The 16592-nt window shown below is 40.7% G+C and overlaps 1 protein-coding gene across 1 annotated transcript in view; it reads right to left on the bottom strand.

Moving 5' to 3' along the window:
- The window catches only part of LOC117823642 (E3 ubiquitin-protein ligase TRIM9), a 92484-nt gene that overhangs the window by 73911 nt on the left and 1981 nt on the right, over positions 1-16592 (bottom strand). The window contains exon 2 of the mRNA XM_034698869.1: positions 10312-11266. Within this exon, the coding sequence (XP_034554760.1) occupies positions 10312-11266 (955 nt within the window). The remainder of the gene's footprint in view (positions 1-10311; positions 11267-16592) is intronic.

The following is a 16592-nucleotide window of genomic DNA, read 5'->3' as shown; positions in this document are numbered from 1 at the left end:
CAAAGCCAGTTGCTCTTTACTGGGCTGAGCTAGGTCACACACACACACACATACATACACACACACTATGAACCCTCATGTGTGTGTATGTGTGAGTGCTTTAAATAGACAGTGTGTTTTCTGCTCGACTGATCAGAGGAAACTGGATCAGTGTGTCTTCCTCTGCATTCCCTCGGCGAAAGTTCATCCGCTTCACTAAAGCATATTCAGGCCTTCAGAGTGTGTGTGTAAGGGTGTGTGTGTGTGTGTGTGTGTGTGTGTGTGTAGTAGTGGGAAAGTCACCCTCAGGCTTCACTGTGGTGTATTGAGTGTTTGATTTACAACAAATTCATTGATGATCCAAATGTATCCCCACAACATCCTCTTGGATTAGACGATTCTTGAACGCAGAGTTTGTAAAGCAGAAAACGAAACCAAACATTTGTGCAGAAAACAGAAATATTTAACGACTCCAATCTGTTTCTGCACGGCTGAATAATCAATGCAAAAACACAGAAGCTGCTTCTGAAAGAATCTGATTGACAAGGAGAGATATGAGACGTAATGTTATTCACCGTCTACAACCCCGGGTAACACACACACAAATCATCCTTTGCTGAATCATGGAAGACCTTCATCGCTGTGATTTGGAGGCACAGCATCATGTATATTAATGAATCTGCAAGCCCAAAGTCAAACGCATGAATATTTAATTTCACAGGACAACATTTACAAGTGTCGCAGCCAAATTACAAACAACACCGCACCATCTGAACACACACCAGTTAACTTATACAATCCCCCCCTGGACTGGTCTTAAAACTCTCACACTGAACGAGTAATTATTTTAAAGTATTGTACAAAAGGTTGAGATTTTAAAAACACAAATTAACTGCCAGACCATGTCAATCATGAACATTTAATTCACCATGTTCCATCTTATGCACACGTTTTATAGATTACAGGAGAAGAGGAGAACAAAGGAAAGCATTTACAGCCGATTGATTTTGTTGTCTGGAGGTATTTTTGCTCTGGCAATGTGTGCAGAACAAACCTGGCTGCTAAGTGCCCCAAGCTCTTAGATTTTTACATATGTATTGCAGAAATTCTTAGATCTGAAATTAACCTATAACACTCAGCTACCCTATAAATCTTAAAGCCCATGGGCTAGCATCTTACCATGCTGTATGCCTCAGGGAGTAATAGCCTTAATGTGTAGCCAACAATCAATAATAAGTGGCTTCTGAGCAAAGCCTCCTTTTTCATGTGCTATGTTGTTTACAGTAAAACTAGCAGCTTGGAAAGCTAAAATGTGACCAAATCAAAAGCAAAGATATGTCTGCAAAGTCATGTTCTTGGTTAATCAAATCCCTGGAGGAGGGCCCATTCATTTGAGTCTGTAATTTACAATTAACAGTGAAACTGAGACTCACCAAAAAGGCTGTACTCTAGTGTTATGAATCAAAAGCAAAGACATGTCTGCAAAGTCATGTTCTTGGTTCAGTATATCCCTGGAGGAGCGCGCAATCATTTTTGTCTGGTGAGTCTCAGTTTCACTGTAAATTGCAAGTTACAAAGAGGCTTCACTCTAGTGTTATAAATCAAAAGCAAAGATATGTCTGCAAAGTCATGTTTTTGGTTCATTAAATCCCTGGGAGGTCTACGCATTAGTTTGTGTCTGGTGAGTCTCAGTTTCACTGTGAATGGTAGGTTACAGAAAAAAGCTTCACTCTATGTTATAAATCAAAAAGCAAAGATGTGTCTGCAAAGTCATGTTCTTGGTTCATTACACCCTTGAAGGAGTGCCGACTCATTTGTGTCTGGTGAGTCTCAGTTTCACTCTCAATTGTAAGTCACAAAGAGGCTTCACTCTAGTGTTATGAATCAAAAGCAAAGACATGTCTGCAAAGTCATGTTCTTGGTTCATCAAATCCCTGGAGGAGGGCCCATTCATTTGTGTCTGTAATTTACCATTAACAGTGAAACTGAGACTCACCAAATACGCTTTACTCTAGTGTTATAAATCAAAAAGCAAAGATATGTCTGTGAAGTCATGTTCTTCCTTCATTACAACCTTGAAGGAGTGCCCATTCTTTGCTTCTGGTAAGTCTCAGTTTTACTGTAAATAAGTTACAAAAAGGATTCACTCTAGTGTTATAAATCAAAAGCAAAGCTATGGCTGCAGAGTCATGTTCTTGGGTCATTAAATCATGAAGGAACGCTCATTCATTTGGGCCTGAAAGTCTCAGTTTCACTGTTACATGTAAGTTTCAAAAATGCTTAACTCTAGTGTTATAAATCAAAAGCAGATTTGTCTGCAGTCATTTTCTTTGTTAATTAAATCCTTGAAGGAGCGCCTATTCATTTGGGCCTGAAAGTCTCAGTTTCACTGTTACATGTAAGTTACAAAAATGCTTAACTCTAGTGCTATAACACAAAAGAAGAAATATGTCTGCAATTTGTGTACTTGGTTCATTAAATTCTTGAAGGAGCGCCCATTCATTTGTGTCTGGTGGGTCTTAGTTTCACTGTAAATGGTAAGTCACAAAAAGGCTTCAATGTGGTGTTATAAACCAAAAAGATACGTCTGCAAAGTCATGTTCTTGGTTCGTTGAATCCTTGAGGGAGCACCCATCCATTTGTGTCTGGTGAGTCTCAGTATCACTGTAATTGATAACTTACAAAGAGGCTTCACTCTATTGTTATAAATCAAAAGCAAATATATGGAGGTAAAGTCATGTTCTTGGTTCATTAAATCCTTGAAGGAGCGCCCATTCATATGTGTCTGGTGAGTCTCAGTTTCACTGTAAATGGTAAGTTACAAAAAGGCTTCACTTTAGTGTTATAAACCTCCAAATTGAACTAATGTTCTTCGTATTTATTTGCAATTAAGGTTGTAGGTGTGCTTGAGTAACAACGTCATGCAGATTTGTGAAAAGTAAAAGTACAGCTCTGTCAAGAGGAGAAGAAAACACTGTTCAACTTTGTTCGCATTGACTGCAGGTCGGATCAAGATGTTCTGATGCACTGACTTTCACAACACCGTGTCAAACAGATTAATCACTCAGGTTGAAGCTTGTGATCTAGAATGAATTGTTGGCTGCACTTGCATGCTAACATCTGTTTATACTGCTGATTGGAGCAGTGATCTCATTACTGCAGACTCAGGCACTGTGAATTTCCCTTTTAGCTTCTGATCTGAACACACGCTCACTTCTCAAGTTGTTAGTTGGACTGTGAACAATGCAGTGGACTGGAAAAGGAAGTCTTGTGCTGGAAGTCGTTTATCTCAAACTGCTGGCTATACCAGGAAACCTGAACAGCTGGCCATTGTTCTCAGAGACGTACATATATCATAGTCAGACAGCAGCCAAGAACACTGAACACCTGGGAGGAGGAGTACAGGAGGAGAAAATGTGTTTTGAACAAGTAGAGGAAGAAGATGGTATCAAATGAGGAACTGTAGAAAGGCTTTACCCAGGACAACCGGATAAACAATAGTGGTTTTAGTGGGGGTGCTAACAAAAAAACCCAGATCTGCATTGCTGACCTCGCCGAGTGACACTTCAAAAACTCGACAGCCGTTTCAGAGACGCACACGATGCTGTCTGAGTGCAGACTGAGAGTGAAGAAGACAGCCAGCCATTGATCTCCCTCAACGTGAAGGACACCATATTAACTAAGTGGCAGCCATCTCTTATTCATACGCCGCTCATTACTTACCGACGCCTTCTCACTCCTGTACTCTGATGGGATTTTCACGATCCATTTATGGGACAGGGGGGGCAGAGGGACAGATTGGGGGAAGGGCTGAAGGAAATGAGGGGGGGAGGTAAATAAGACGGCAACGCAGGGATGAAGAGGAGAGGGGTGAAGAGGCTGAAAATAGCTAAATGATGAATGGAGAGAAGGGGGAGCTTCCAATCAACCATAGGCAGATTAGCACCAATGACCCATTTAGCAGGACACACACACAAAAGAGGCTTTTAATTTACACTTAAGGAGGCATGAGTGAGAGGTCTCGAGGAAAGTGGCCTCAAAAATTCCCTTTAAACACTAGAAGAGGTCTGGTTACAGAATGGGCTTGGGCAAAGTCAATCAATGCAGCCTCTTTAATAGAAGTATTAGTAGTATTAAACTCCCCTTAAACCTCTTTAATTCCTTCCCCATGGGCCTTTTTTTTAACCTAATCTCCTGCTTAATGTAGTAATGACATCTTTTAATTGGAAAAAAACAGTTTGACTGCAAAAAAATAAGTGCAATGAACCGCTGTGTGTCTTCTTCAGGGTTAAAAAATAAATGAAAGTATCTTTTAAAAGTAATAAAAACCAGGGAGCATAGCTCCGTGTTTAAAATTTTAGCAGCAAAGTCAGCAAACCCCTGAAACCTGTGGGACGTGAACTTGAGTTGACCCGGGCCCTGGAGCCCTCTCTTAAATTAATGAAAGACTCGTGGAAAAATGAATTAAATCATAAATCACTTTAATCATCCTTTAATGATGCAGGCGGGTCATTTTTGGCAGTAAGCGAGAGAGAGAGATGAGAGATGATGGTGGAGCAGCGTTGTTATCTGGTTTTTAAACAAATAGTGTCCATCGTGCGGTGAATAAATGATTCTCTGTTTGTTTTGTGTTATCTTTTTTTTTTTACTATGCTCCAGATTAAGAATGTAAGGCACATCCAGAGGGATTCATACTTTTTCAAAGGCTGCAAAGTCTGCTGTTCGACAACAACAACAACAACGAGATTCACAAACCTCTGACAAAACTCGAACTTCGTACTCATTCAAGGCAAATTTTCCCACCAAAGTTTGGTTTTGATCACCAGAAATGTCAGGGTTTTTGTTCAATCAGCACTTTTAAATCATTAGAGCTCACACATTGCAAAAGACAACGTGATTCATTTTCCATTTCTCCAAAATCCCACCGCTCAGTCAGCGTACATCCTGAACGCTTTTTTAATCTACCAGCCTCCAAAGCCAGAGGGAGAACACCAGATTCTTTTGCTTTTATGTAAGAAAGATTTAGAACATACTGTCTCATCATGATTAATGCTCAGCGCTCGGATTCAGTTAAGTGGAAGAACAGAAGTCTGTGCAGAAAACGAAGATTTCAGTAAAAACACTCATCGTGAAGAATGTCCACATTCAATTGTTCTAATCACTAACACTCATGCTTTGTTAATGCTTTGTTCTGATTGGTCAAAACCCCTTGACATTGGTTACCAATTCTGAATAGAAAGAGCAACACCAGAGTCCCACAAGTCATGTCAGATCAATCCATAGACAGGAGTCCAGCTCATTCATAAAGTTTATGAGTTCACCTCATCCTGTTGACACTGTGGCAAAACGTTTGTTTACGCTAGCATCAGTAGACAACATTGAGGATATCTTTAAAACTGAATTTATTTCACCAGCAGAGAGAAGACAAGAGGAGGAACTCCATACTAGTGATGGGCATTTCAAGTAAAAATACTATCTGATAATCATTGGCATCTATTCAGCAATTATTAGAATTATCTCACACACACACACACACACACACACACACACACACACACACACACACACACACACACACACACACACACACACACACACACACACACACACACACACACACACACACACACACACACAAACAGACACCTGTCCCGTTAACATGGCGTGTGTGTTTACACTATACAGCCATGCTTAGTCTCTGAAAATATGTGTGTAGTGGTGTGAGATTCAGAAACAGAGAAAATCATTGGACTGTCGCTAATGTTTTCTTCTTCTTTTTAAATTTAATGCAGTTAGCAGTCTTCTTCTTCTGTCATTTCATGCGGTTAGCCAACAGCTTTAAGACGCTCTGTAGCCACCATCTGGTGGGAATACAGTATTACAACCAGGCACCGGTGAAAACAATGAAAAATTGTACTTTTAAAATGAGAAAATATTCGCATTAACAATTCAATTTTTACTAAGTGAACAAATATTTGAAAATCATGTCCCATTCCAACTCTGTACAGAAACTAATGAGGGATGTTAAAACACACGAGGAGCTGAGGGAAAGACACAACGATCGAATTGAAGAAAACAGACAGAAAGCGACCACAAACCACAACAACATGAAACACAAATCGCTTTAACTGCAGATTTCTCTGGGGAGGACATTTGTTGGAGGACTCAGGAGGGAAAATGAAGTAAATCAACATGTCTACATTCTGTCATTGTATTCTTTTGGAATAGCTGCAGGTCATTTAAGCTAACGTGAACAGATCTACAGATTCACTCCCTCACTCTGGTGCTTTCCAGAAAAACAAGCAACCAAATGACCCTGTGAATAAATTCAATGTTTTCTTGTATGTTGAACTTTGACAGAAACTTTTGGGACTGGGGAAGAAATTCTATTCATAGAAGCGTAGTCAAATTGTCTTCCTTCCCTCATTTCAATGCTTTCTCCTGTAAAAGCTACACGCTATTTAAGCTAACGTGAACAGATCTACAGATTCCCTCCCTCACTCTGGTGCTTCCCAGAAAAACAAGCCACCAAATGAAACACACCATTACCATAAATAACAACTGTTTTCTTTTACTTTGAACATTGTCAGAAAATGTTGGGTTTGGGGAAGAAACTCTTCTTAAGCTAACGTGAACAGTTTTGCAGTCTCCTGATGCATCATCTGGTGCATCATCTGGTGCTTCCAAGAAAAACAGGGGATCAAATGCAACATGCCTTTACCCTGAATGAATGCAATGTTTCCTTTTAGGTTGAGCTTTGTCAGAAACATTTGGGATTGTGGGAGAAAATTCTCTTAAAATGAAGCGTATTCAAATTGTCTTCCTCATCTTCTGTAAAAGCTACAAGCTATTTAAGCTAGCATGAACAGATCTGAAGATTCCTTCCCTCACTCTGGTGCTTCCCAGAAAAACAAGCAATCAAATAAAACACACAATAACCCAGAAGAACACCACTGTTTCCTTTTAAGTTGAACATTGTCAGAAAGTGTTGGGATTGTAGAAGAAATTATCTTAAAATGAAGCGTAGTCAAATTGTCTTTCTCATCTTCAGTAAAAGCTATGAGCTACTTAAGCTAACATGAACAGTTTTGCAGTTTCCTGATGCATCATCTGGTGCTTCCCAGAAAAACAAGCAACCAAATGAAACACACAAAAACCATAAATAACACCACTGTTTTCTTTTAGGTTGAACTTTGTCAGAAACTTGTGGGATTGTGGGACAAAATTCTCTTAAAATGAAGCGTAGTCAAATTGTCTTCCTCATCTTCTATAACAGCTACGAGCTATTTAAGCTAGCGTGAACATATCTGAAGATTCCCTCTCTCACTCTGGTGCTTCCCAGAAAAACAAGCAATCAAATGAAACACACCATTACCATGAATAACATCACTGTATTCTTTTACATTGAACAGTGTCAGAAAATGTTATGTTTGGGGAAGAAACTCTTAAAATAAAGCTACTTAAGCTAACGTGAACAGTTTGCAGTTTCCTGATGCATCATCTGATGCTTCCAAGAAAAACAGGGGATCAAATGCAACATGCCATTACCCTGAATGAATGCAATGTTTCCTTTTAGGGTGAACTTTGTCAGTAACGTTTGGGATTGTGGGAGAAATTTCTCTTAAAATGAAGCGTAGTCAAATTGTCTTCCTCATCTTCTGTAAAAGCTACGAGCTATTTAAGCTAGCGTGGACAGTTTTGCAGTTTCCTGCTCACAGTCTCTGCTGCATCGTCTGGTGATTCCCAGAAAAACAGGGGATCAAATGCAACACGCCATTACCCTAAATAAATAAGAGATTTCTCTGTTTTGTTGCATTGCTGGAAACAAATAGGACATCATAAGCTTAACAAAATAAAAGCACGAGTTGTTGTTTTTTACACCACTTATTTTTCACCATGAATTAATAAACATAAATGCGTTTGGGTTAAACAGCCTGGAGGCTAATTTATCCCTTGACAGATGTTTCAAAGTCATCCTAAAATCAGAACATGACAACATGTAGGATCTTTCCCTCTGGCGTAACGTGACGTAGAAGCTTACAGTAACCCAAAAAAAGCATAAACAGACATTTCTGCACATTTTAATAAACGCTTCTAGTATTTATGAAATCTTAATCCTGCCTGAGAAGCAGTAAACACTCTCTTTCCTACAATACAGTCACTACACACACATCCATCAGGGTTTAGCATTTCCTGTGCATGACACGAAAATAAAAGAATCAATTACCAATCATACAAACACGGGCCGGAAATACACAAAATATCAGCACAAAGCAGTGTGACCTATAAGAGATGACTCATGCTACACACAAACAGCTACACACACACACCAATGTTTCACGCCTACAGTAATTATTTCATTATGTGCCAATCCTGATGAATCAGTCAGGCTTCTCTAATGTACCATTTGCCCCACATACAGTAAACGCAACACTCAGGGATAAATGGTTTCTCCATTTTCTATGACTAACACACTGTAGCCTCCTCTCCCCTGCACTCCCTGTTATCTGAAGTAACCAACAATCATGTTACAACTGGATTTATATCAGAGATGAGGAAGGGTTTTTTTTTTAAATGCAGCGTGATAAATACATTCAAACATAAAGGTTTAAAATAAAGATGGATGCTAGAGAGAGAGAGCCAGGGAGGGCACATCAGGCAATAACAAGTGTTTGTGTGTGGGTGTGTTTTTCTGCTTTTAAAAAATCACAGGTAACTAAAGGGCTTAAGGCCTTTTGGGGGCGAGGGAAGAGGGGAGGGGGAGTTATGTGTCCCTGAAGTGTCTGATTGTGTTCAAGTATGAGTGTTATTAAGTGCAAGTGAACAAGCAGGGATGATGTAGTCTAGATTAGTGCCAAAAAAAATGAACACTTTGTATTTTAATGTGGTGTATTCTCTCAATCTTGTTGTTTTCAATGAATCTGCAGGTTGTTTGATGAAATTGAGATGAGATTCTGTGGGAAAAAAAATGTGTTTTATTAAACTTTGTGTCAAGAAATTGTGTGTGGGTGTGAGTGGGAGAGACAGAGAGGAAGAAGATGTAGGCTGTTTTCTTGGATTCACTGCTTACTGATGGTATCATCAGTTCATTATCAATGCAAGTAACCCTCCTACTATCCTTGGGGTCAATTGGACCCCATTCAATGCTTAACGTCTCTAAATGAATGACTAACATAATTTTTTTGCTTCATATTTCATGACTTTTCCTAATTTAATGGGGACAACTGGGAAAATGTTAAATTAAAATGTTGATATGTTCCAACTTCCTGAATTTTTTTTAACGTTTGTGTTCCTTGGGGTCAATTTGACCCCAGGCTGTTTTAGCTGTATATAACATAAGAAATATCAACATTTTACATTTGTTTTGGTTGTTTTCAATGATATTGAGGTCACTATAACCAAGGACACTTCCACATGTGACTGCAGGAGCTGGGATCGAACCGCCAACCTTCAGATTGAGATATAATATTTCCAGCCACCATGTCTCTAAAGACATTCAATGATGAGTCCTGTGTCATACATTTTGATAACATAGAAACAAGGCAGAGGATACGAGAGCATTACAGACTTGCAGCAGTTTGATGTTTGTCCTTCTGAATGCTTTAAATTGTGTTTATGCTTGGCATATATTTTATTTAAAGGGCTATTTAGATAGTCAACAAAGAAAAATACCTGACACATAAACCTGGGTAACAATCAGTTTCTGGAGGTTTAAATTGCTGGGGTCAAATTGACCCCATTGATAAAAGATGTTAGTAAATTTAAGGGTTAAACTTTGTGTCAAGAAATTGTGTGTGGGTGTGAGTGGGAGAGACAGAGAGGAAGAAGATGTAGGCTGTTTTCTTGGACTCACTGCTTACTGGTGGTATCATCAGTTCATTATCAATGCAAGTAACCCTCCTATCATCCTTAGGGTCAATTGGACCCCATTCAATGTTTTACATCTCTAAATTAATGATTAACATCATTTTTTTTGGCTTCATATTTCGTGACTTTTCCTAATTTAATGGGGACAAATGAGAGATTTAAATGTATGTTCCAACTTCCTCAAAATGTTTTTACATTGGTGTTCCTTGGGGTCAATTTCACCCAGGCTGAAAGATGTTAGTAAATGTGAGGGTTAAACTTTGTGTCAAGAAATTGTGTGTGGGTGTGAGTGGGAGACAGAGAGGAAGAAGATGTAGGCTGTTTTCTTGGATTCACTGCTCAGTGATGATATCAGTTCATTATCAGCACAGGTAGGACTTTAAAGAGGAAGGTTGTGTAGTGTTTCTGCCCTTTAGGCTCAGTGAGTGTGTGTAGGTGTGTGTAGGTGTGTGTTAGTTCCCCCACCTTGTGTTGTTTCCACATCATGGCCAGTGTCCTCACGTCGTGTTTGGCGTGTTTCCCCTCCTGTAGACACTTCATACACACGGGCAGCTTGCAGCTGTAGCAGTACATGCTGAAGTTTTCCGCTTCATGATCCACGCAGGTCGCAGGTTTCCGCGCGGTAGCAGGCGGCATCTGTGCGTCGCTGCCGCTGCCTCCACCGCCGCCTCCACCGCTCCCTCCGCCGCTGGCTGCCGCTCCTGCTGCCGCTTGCTTCCTCGGTGGAACCAGGCGGTGCTTGGCGAGCGGACCTCGGGCCGGGTGGCACCGCTGCTGACACGCGCTGCAGTAGTTCACGTCGCACTGCTCGCACATCACCGTCGCGTCCACCGGGTTGCGGTCGCACAGCTGACACTTCACAGCTGCGGAGGCGGCAGCGGAAGCGGCAGCGGCAGCAGCACGGTTCTGCTGGTACCGCGCCACTATGGCTTCTAGAAGCCGGTTCCGAGGGAAACCCCGGAGCCCCCGTTCATCCAGGGAGACGCTCCGGTGGCACAGCGGGCAGGTGAGGGAGCAGTGTCGGTGCGCGAGGGACGGGGGAAACACTCGCACCCCGTTTGGGGACTTGATCTGGCACGGGGTGTAGGATCCGTACCCGCTGTCCGTCTCGCTGTACAGACTCATCTTGTCCATGTCCAGGTAGTCATAGTCGGAGCTCCCCGAGGCTCGGCTCTGCACCGGGGTCTCTCCCTCCGGGGTCTGGACGGTGATGTTCCGGGCGCAGGCCAGGCAGACATTATGTGAGCAGGGCAGCAGGATCGGCTCCTTAAAGAGGGACCCGCAGACTGGGCATTTTAACTCTTCCTCCATCACTGCGGTCTGTGTGTGAGGACCAGGAGAGAACCAGGAGAGGAGCAGGAGACGCGTCTCTGAAAACAGTCCAGCACCGACTGGCAGGGACAGCTCCCTGAGAGAGGCTCTGCGCAGGCGCGGAGAGGGGCGGGGATTGTGGAGATTGATTGATGGGTTAATTTAAAAGGCTCTGAAAAAGCAGCTGTTTTGAGCAGACACCAAAATTTAATCTCGGATTTTTAATAGTTGCATGTTTATGTGTTTAAGTAATTACATTAATTGCTGGATTATTTGGCCTGGAGGTTGTTTTCATAAAACAAGTGGGTCTGTGCCATCTTCAAAATCATGAAATTCAATGGATAAACTACTGAAGCAGTTCTTTTAACAGCATTTTGTTGGCTTGAAAGTACTCAGATGTTCATATGTACACCATCAAGGTCTAAAAGTAAGATTCTGTGTCTAACATTTTCTATACACTCCCATTGAATAGAATAGAATAGCCTTTATTTGTCTTTGTCAGGTGTACAATGAAATTAGAAGTGCTGCTCCTGAAGGTGCATGTTATAAATACAAATAAAATAAAAACAGGTAGAAAATATGTATAAAAGACAATATAAATATCAAATAATATAAAACAAATGTAAATACAGTCAGGTCAGGAGAAGAGGTATTTGGGTTTAAGATATTGCACATTATATGACAATTTTTCACAGTTCCTGGTGTTGCAAAGCTCCAATCAAAAGAGATAAATCAAATAAAGAAACACTGCATGAGGTCAGAACTCTGTTTGCAGGTTTGTTTACAGCAGGGGCTGATGATTTTTTTTTCACATAATGACAAATAACAAAGAAAATGAAAAATGAAATAGACTAATTTGGATATTAGGCCAATAACTGTACAACACAAGCATGATTAATACATTCCAAAAGGAACTGTGCACTTACTGATTACTATAGATATTAGCAAAACATATGTTGTAACTTAGGAGATGTGTCTTGCAGCCACACACAAACCCTGATAGCTGATAGCTGTAGCCACATTAGTATTATAAAGGATGTGAGAATATCTTGATGACTTCTTCTTCATCCTCCATTATTAGCATCACAACATCATTGGAACTCCTCTATTTCCATCATCCACTTTATCTAAATAAGGCCAGATGGCAACCTCCAGTGTTATAACATGAAGCAGATGCAGAAAACTGCAGTTCCTCAAGTGTCCACTTGAGGCAGGCTCCAGAATCCAAGTAATCCCCACTAGAGCCAATATTCTACTGCCCAATTATAACTGTAGAGTTAAACCAAGCTGCATCCCGGGGTCTTAAAATATGAAGCCCATGTGGAAGTGCTAAAACTGCAGTTCATTGAGTGTCCACTAGAGGCTGGCTGCAGAAACACCGGAAACCACATACCCACCCATTCAAAGAAGACGATCTTTACAGCAGAAATAAACATGTTTACAGCCTGGTTCAAAAAATGGTTTAGGTCTGAATAGCTCATTTCTCTATCGGCACACACTGTAAGGGGGTGAATTTTTTTATAACTTGATATGTTTTTAGATATTAAACTCTTAGCGGAAAGGCTAAAGGCCCTCTTCTTTACCTCACACTAGCTCAGACGAAGTTAGGTTGAGTTCAGCATTTCCACTATGGCACCCGCTGATGATTGGCTTCAAAACAGAGCGTCAGGAACAGATGGTTGACGTCACGGATACTACCTTTATTTATTATACAGTCTATGAGTTAAACATGTTTACAGCTGGGTATTGAAAAAAAGGGTCTCATGGCTCATTTCTTTATTCATAACAAGTCAGTTTCTAGATGAGGCAGAAGTTAGTTTGTAGCCAGTGATTCCTTAATGGCGAACCCAATCCCAATGGGTGACACTTTGAGATTATGTACACATCTTATAGATCATACAAGTAAGACCTGCTAGCCCCCAACCTCCTTTCATACATATAATAGTGGAATAACTGCTGATCGAGGACCTTAATAAGTCAGACTGGTCCAAATGGGATCATTTGAACTACTTTATGGAACTACTTTTTTTTTTATGAATGGACTCCATGCTTTGAATTAGGTATAAGGCTGAAATTGCGTATCAAGGGCAGTGATGTGACATTTGCCCCTTTGTGCTTTCCTCAACTGAACATACTTCTCCATCGGTGCAGGTCTACTACACGTCCATCAACCCTAAGCCTTTCAATCATCGCCTTCTCTTTTTACTCCGGGAACAGAGAGGCCACGATTGTCGATCATCATGTCAACAGTAATGGTGGTGATAATGACGATCATTTATTCTGACTGCCTGATGCTCTGCGTTTGTTCTGCCTGTCAGTCAGAGACGGATGATTGTGGAGGCAAAACTAGCACATTTAAAAATGTTCAATCAAAGATGAAACTCTACGAGTGTGAAGTAAATACGGCACCAGATTTCCATATCACACATCATCCTAGAGTGGAAAAAATCCACAAGCATCTGTTTGATCCTGCTACCTTTATGTGGTGTGACATTATTCCTCAGTGTTAGCTTAACGTTTAATTGACCAGACAGCAGCCGTGACTGAGGCCCCTCAGGGCGCCGCATTAATCCCACCCACTGGGACAGCTTACCATTTATTAGTCCTGTTAGCATCCCATTATAGAGCTACACATCAGTCCAGTGGTGAAATGAGCACGAATGTCAGAAACAACGAAAACTTTCACACTCCTCTTTCCTTCATCACCTAACTCGACCTTAAAGAGAATCTAAAGTTCCCTGACAAAGACCGACTTTCCTCTTGTTTCAGTCATTTGAGGGTATGCACACATGAAAATTTCAAGGCATCAGTGTAAAAGACAGCTCAGTGCGATAGCTGGAGATGAACGCTCCACTTGAATTACCACTTTGACAGTAGAGGAGGTGTCTTAATGCTTTCTCAAAGTGTGGCAATCTTTGAAGATGCTCCTGAAGAGAATCCAAATGCCCAACAGTGCCATCCCCTTAAAAATTCAGTCATGGAAGAGTTGTTGTGGGTTATTTTAGGACGGCTTCCCAATGAAAATGGAAGAATTGTCTGTTTCATGTCAATACGGTGAAGTCTGTAGTCTAATTAGAGAGAGAGGAAGGAGATTGGACATGCTCGATGTCAGGAGAAGGTTAAAATACTGGATTGAAGTTGGCTGCTGATGTTTAAGAGGTTTCTTTAAAGCTCCTGTGAGGAGTTTTTGAGTGGTTATGAAACAGGCTGAAATCAACAACCATGCCTCTTCATGACCCTTAAAATCAAACAAAACCATTACAACATATTTTAAACAGTTTCTGTTTTATAATTTTAAAGCCTGAAACAGCTGTGGGGGGGTAGGTGCCATACAAGGTATTCAACAGCACATAAAAGAAAACCCCTTTTCGTACTTTTTCTGCTGCAAATGATCTTAATGAGTGAAATATTTGACTGTTAATTAAAAGCAGGAGGAGATTTCGTGTCAGAAACATAATTAATTCAGCAACGATAGAGGTATCACTTTGTCCACAGGGGGGCGCCAAAGCCAAGACAAACAGAAAGTTCCTCACAGGAGCTTTAAGATTATCAAGAGGAAAATCTTGGTGGAAACAGAGCTGGAGGATGTTTGTTTTATTAAACACACTGAACCTCAGCATCACTCGATATCTACTCTGTTAGACATCAACAAACAATATTTATTGCTTTAATTTATTATTATTATTTTTCTTTTATTATTTTAATGTTCCTAATTCATCCTTTGCACCTTTTCTAATTTTCCCAGGGTGATGTCGTCCTTTTACTCTGAAAACCTCTTTTATTGTCCTTTTAATGCTTTTATTTACTTCTCCATTTTTTATTTATTTGTATTTATTTAATTATTTTTATCTATTCACCCTGAAAAACCTCTCAACAATGATTTACTGGTCTATTGTCACACCACTCCATACTATTTAATTGACGTATATTCCTTTTAACCTCTTGCTTTGCGTTTTGTTTTGCATTGTTAAAATTTTCTCCTCCCTGTCTGTCAAATTGTTTACTCTGATATTTGAGCTACACTTTGTTTGTCAAAGCACTTTGTAAACATTTGTTTTTAAAGGTGTTATATAAATAAAGTTATTATTATGAATGTGTCTCAGCAATTTAATGCAAACAAGCTGGTATCTAAATACAGAAAAAGTCACTTGTTGGACAAACTCTGATTTGTTATCACAGTCAGACGTGACAGAAAATGTCAGCAGTGTGGGATTATACATCAAATGTCAAAGCATGTCAAAAAAGACAAGAGGGATTACAAAGAATAAATGCAAGAAACATGTCATCTGATATTTTAAACATTCATATCAATCAATCAATCTCACAAATGTTATCTCAAAACGCTAGCAAGTCTAGACTGTGCTCTATGTTCTATTATTAACAAAGACCCAACATCAAGACAGGGTAAGATCCAGTCCCATCTTACAGACAGGACTCAGTCTGATCTCATCTTAATCCACCATGAGCAGAGCACTTTGCAGCATTTAGCAAGTTACAGTGGCAAGGACAAACTTCCTTTAATAGGCAAAAACCTCCAGCAGGACCAGAATCATGTTAGACACACATCTGCTGAGACCGAGTTGGAGAGAGGGATAGAGGGAGATGATAGTGGTGAGACAGATCTGGAGTCTGGCATGTGTGCAGCAGTGATCAAGAGGAACCTACGAGACAATGGAGCTCAGGGACTCCAGAAAGGTCTATGGTTAGTAACTTTAGTGGGGCAGGGAGAGTTAAAGTAAGTGAGAGGCAGAGAGAGGAGTGATAGATATATTAATAACAAAGACCCAACATCACGACAGGATAAGATCCAGTCCCATTTTACAGACAGGACTCAGTCTGATCTCATCTTAATCCACCATGAGCAGAGCACTTTGCAGCATTTAGCAAGTTACAGCGGCAAGGACAAACTTTCTTTAACAGGCAGAAACCTCCAGCAGGACCAGACTCATGTTAGACACACATCTGCTGAGACCAAGTTAGGGTTGGAGAGAGGGATAGAGGAGATGAAGAGAGAGAGAGATGATAGTGGTGAAACAGATCTGGAGTCTGGCATGTTTGCAGCAGTGATCAAGAGGAACCTACGAGACAAGGGAGCTCAGGGACTCCAGAAAGGTCTATGGTTAGTAACTTTAGTGGGGCAGGGAGAGTTAAAGTAAGTGAGAGGCAGAGAGAGGAGTGATAGATATATTAATAACAAAGACCCAACATCAAGACAGGATAAGATCCAGTCCCATTTTACAGACAGGACTCAGTCTGATCTCATCCTAATCCACCATGAGCAGAGCACTTTGCAGCATTTAGCAAGTTACAGCGGCAAGGACAAACTTCCTTTAACAGGCAGAAACCTCCAGCAGGACCAGACTCATGTTAGACACACATCTGCTGAGATCGTGTTGGAGAGAGGGATAGAGGGAGATGAAGAGAGAGAGATATGA

Source organism: Notolabrus celidotus, chromosome 13, assembly GCF_009762535.1.
Source record: "Notolabrus celidotus isolate fNotCel1 chromosome 13, fNotCel1.pri, whole genome shotgun sequence".
NCBI classification, from domain to species: Eukaryota; Metazoa; Chordata; class Actinopteri; order Labriformes; family Labridae; genus Notolabrus; species Notolabrus celidotus.
This window is presented reverse-complemented; position numbering and strand designations above follow the sequence as displayed.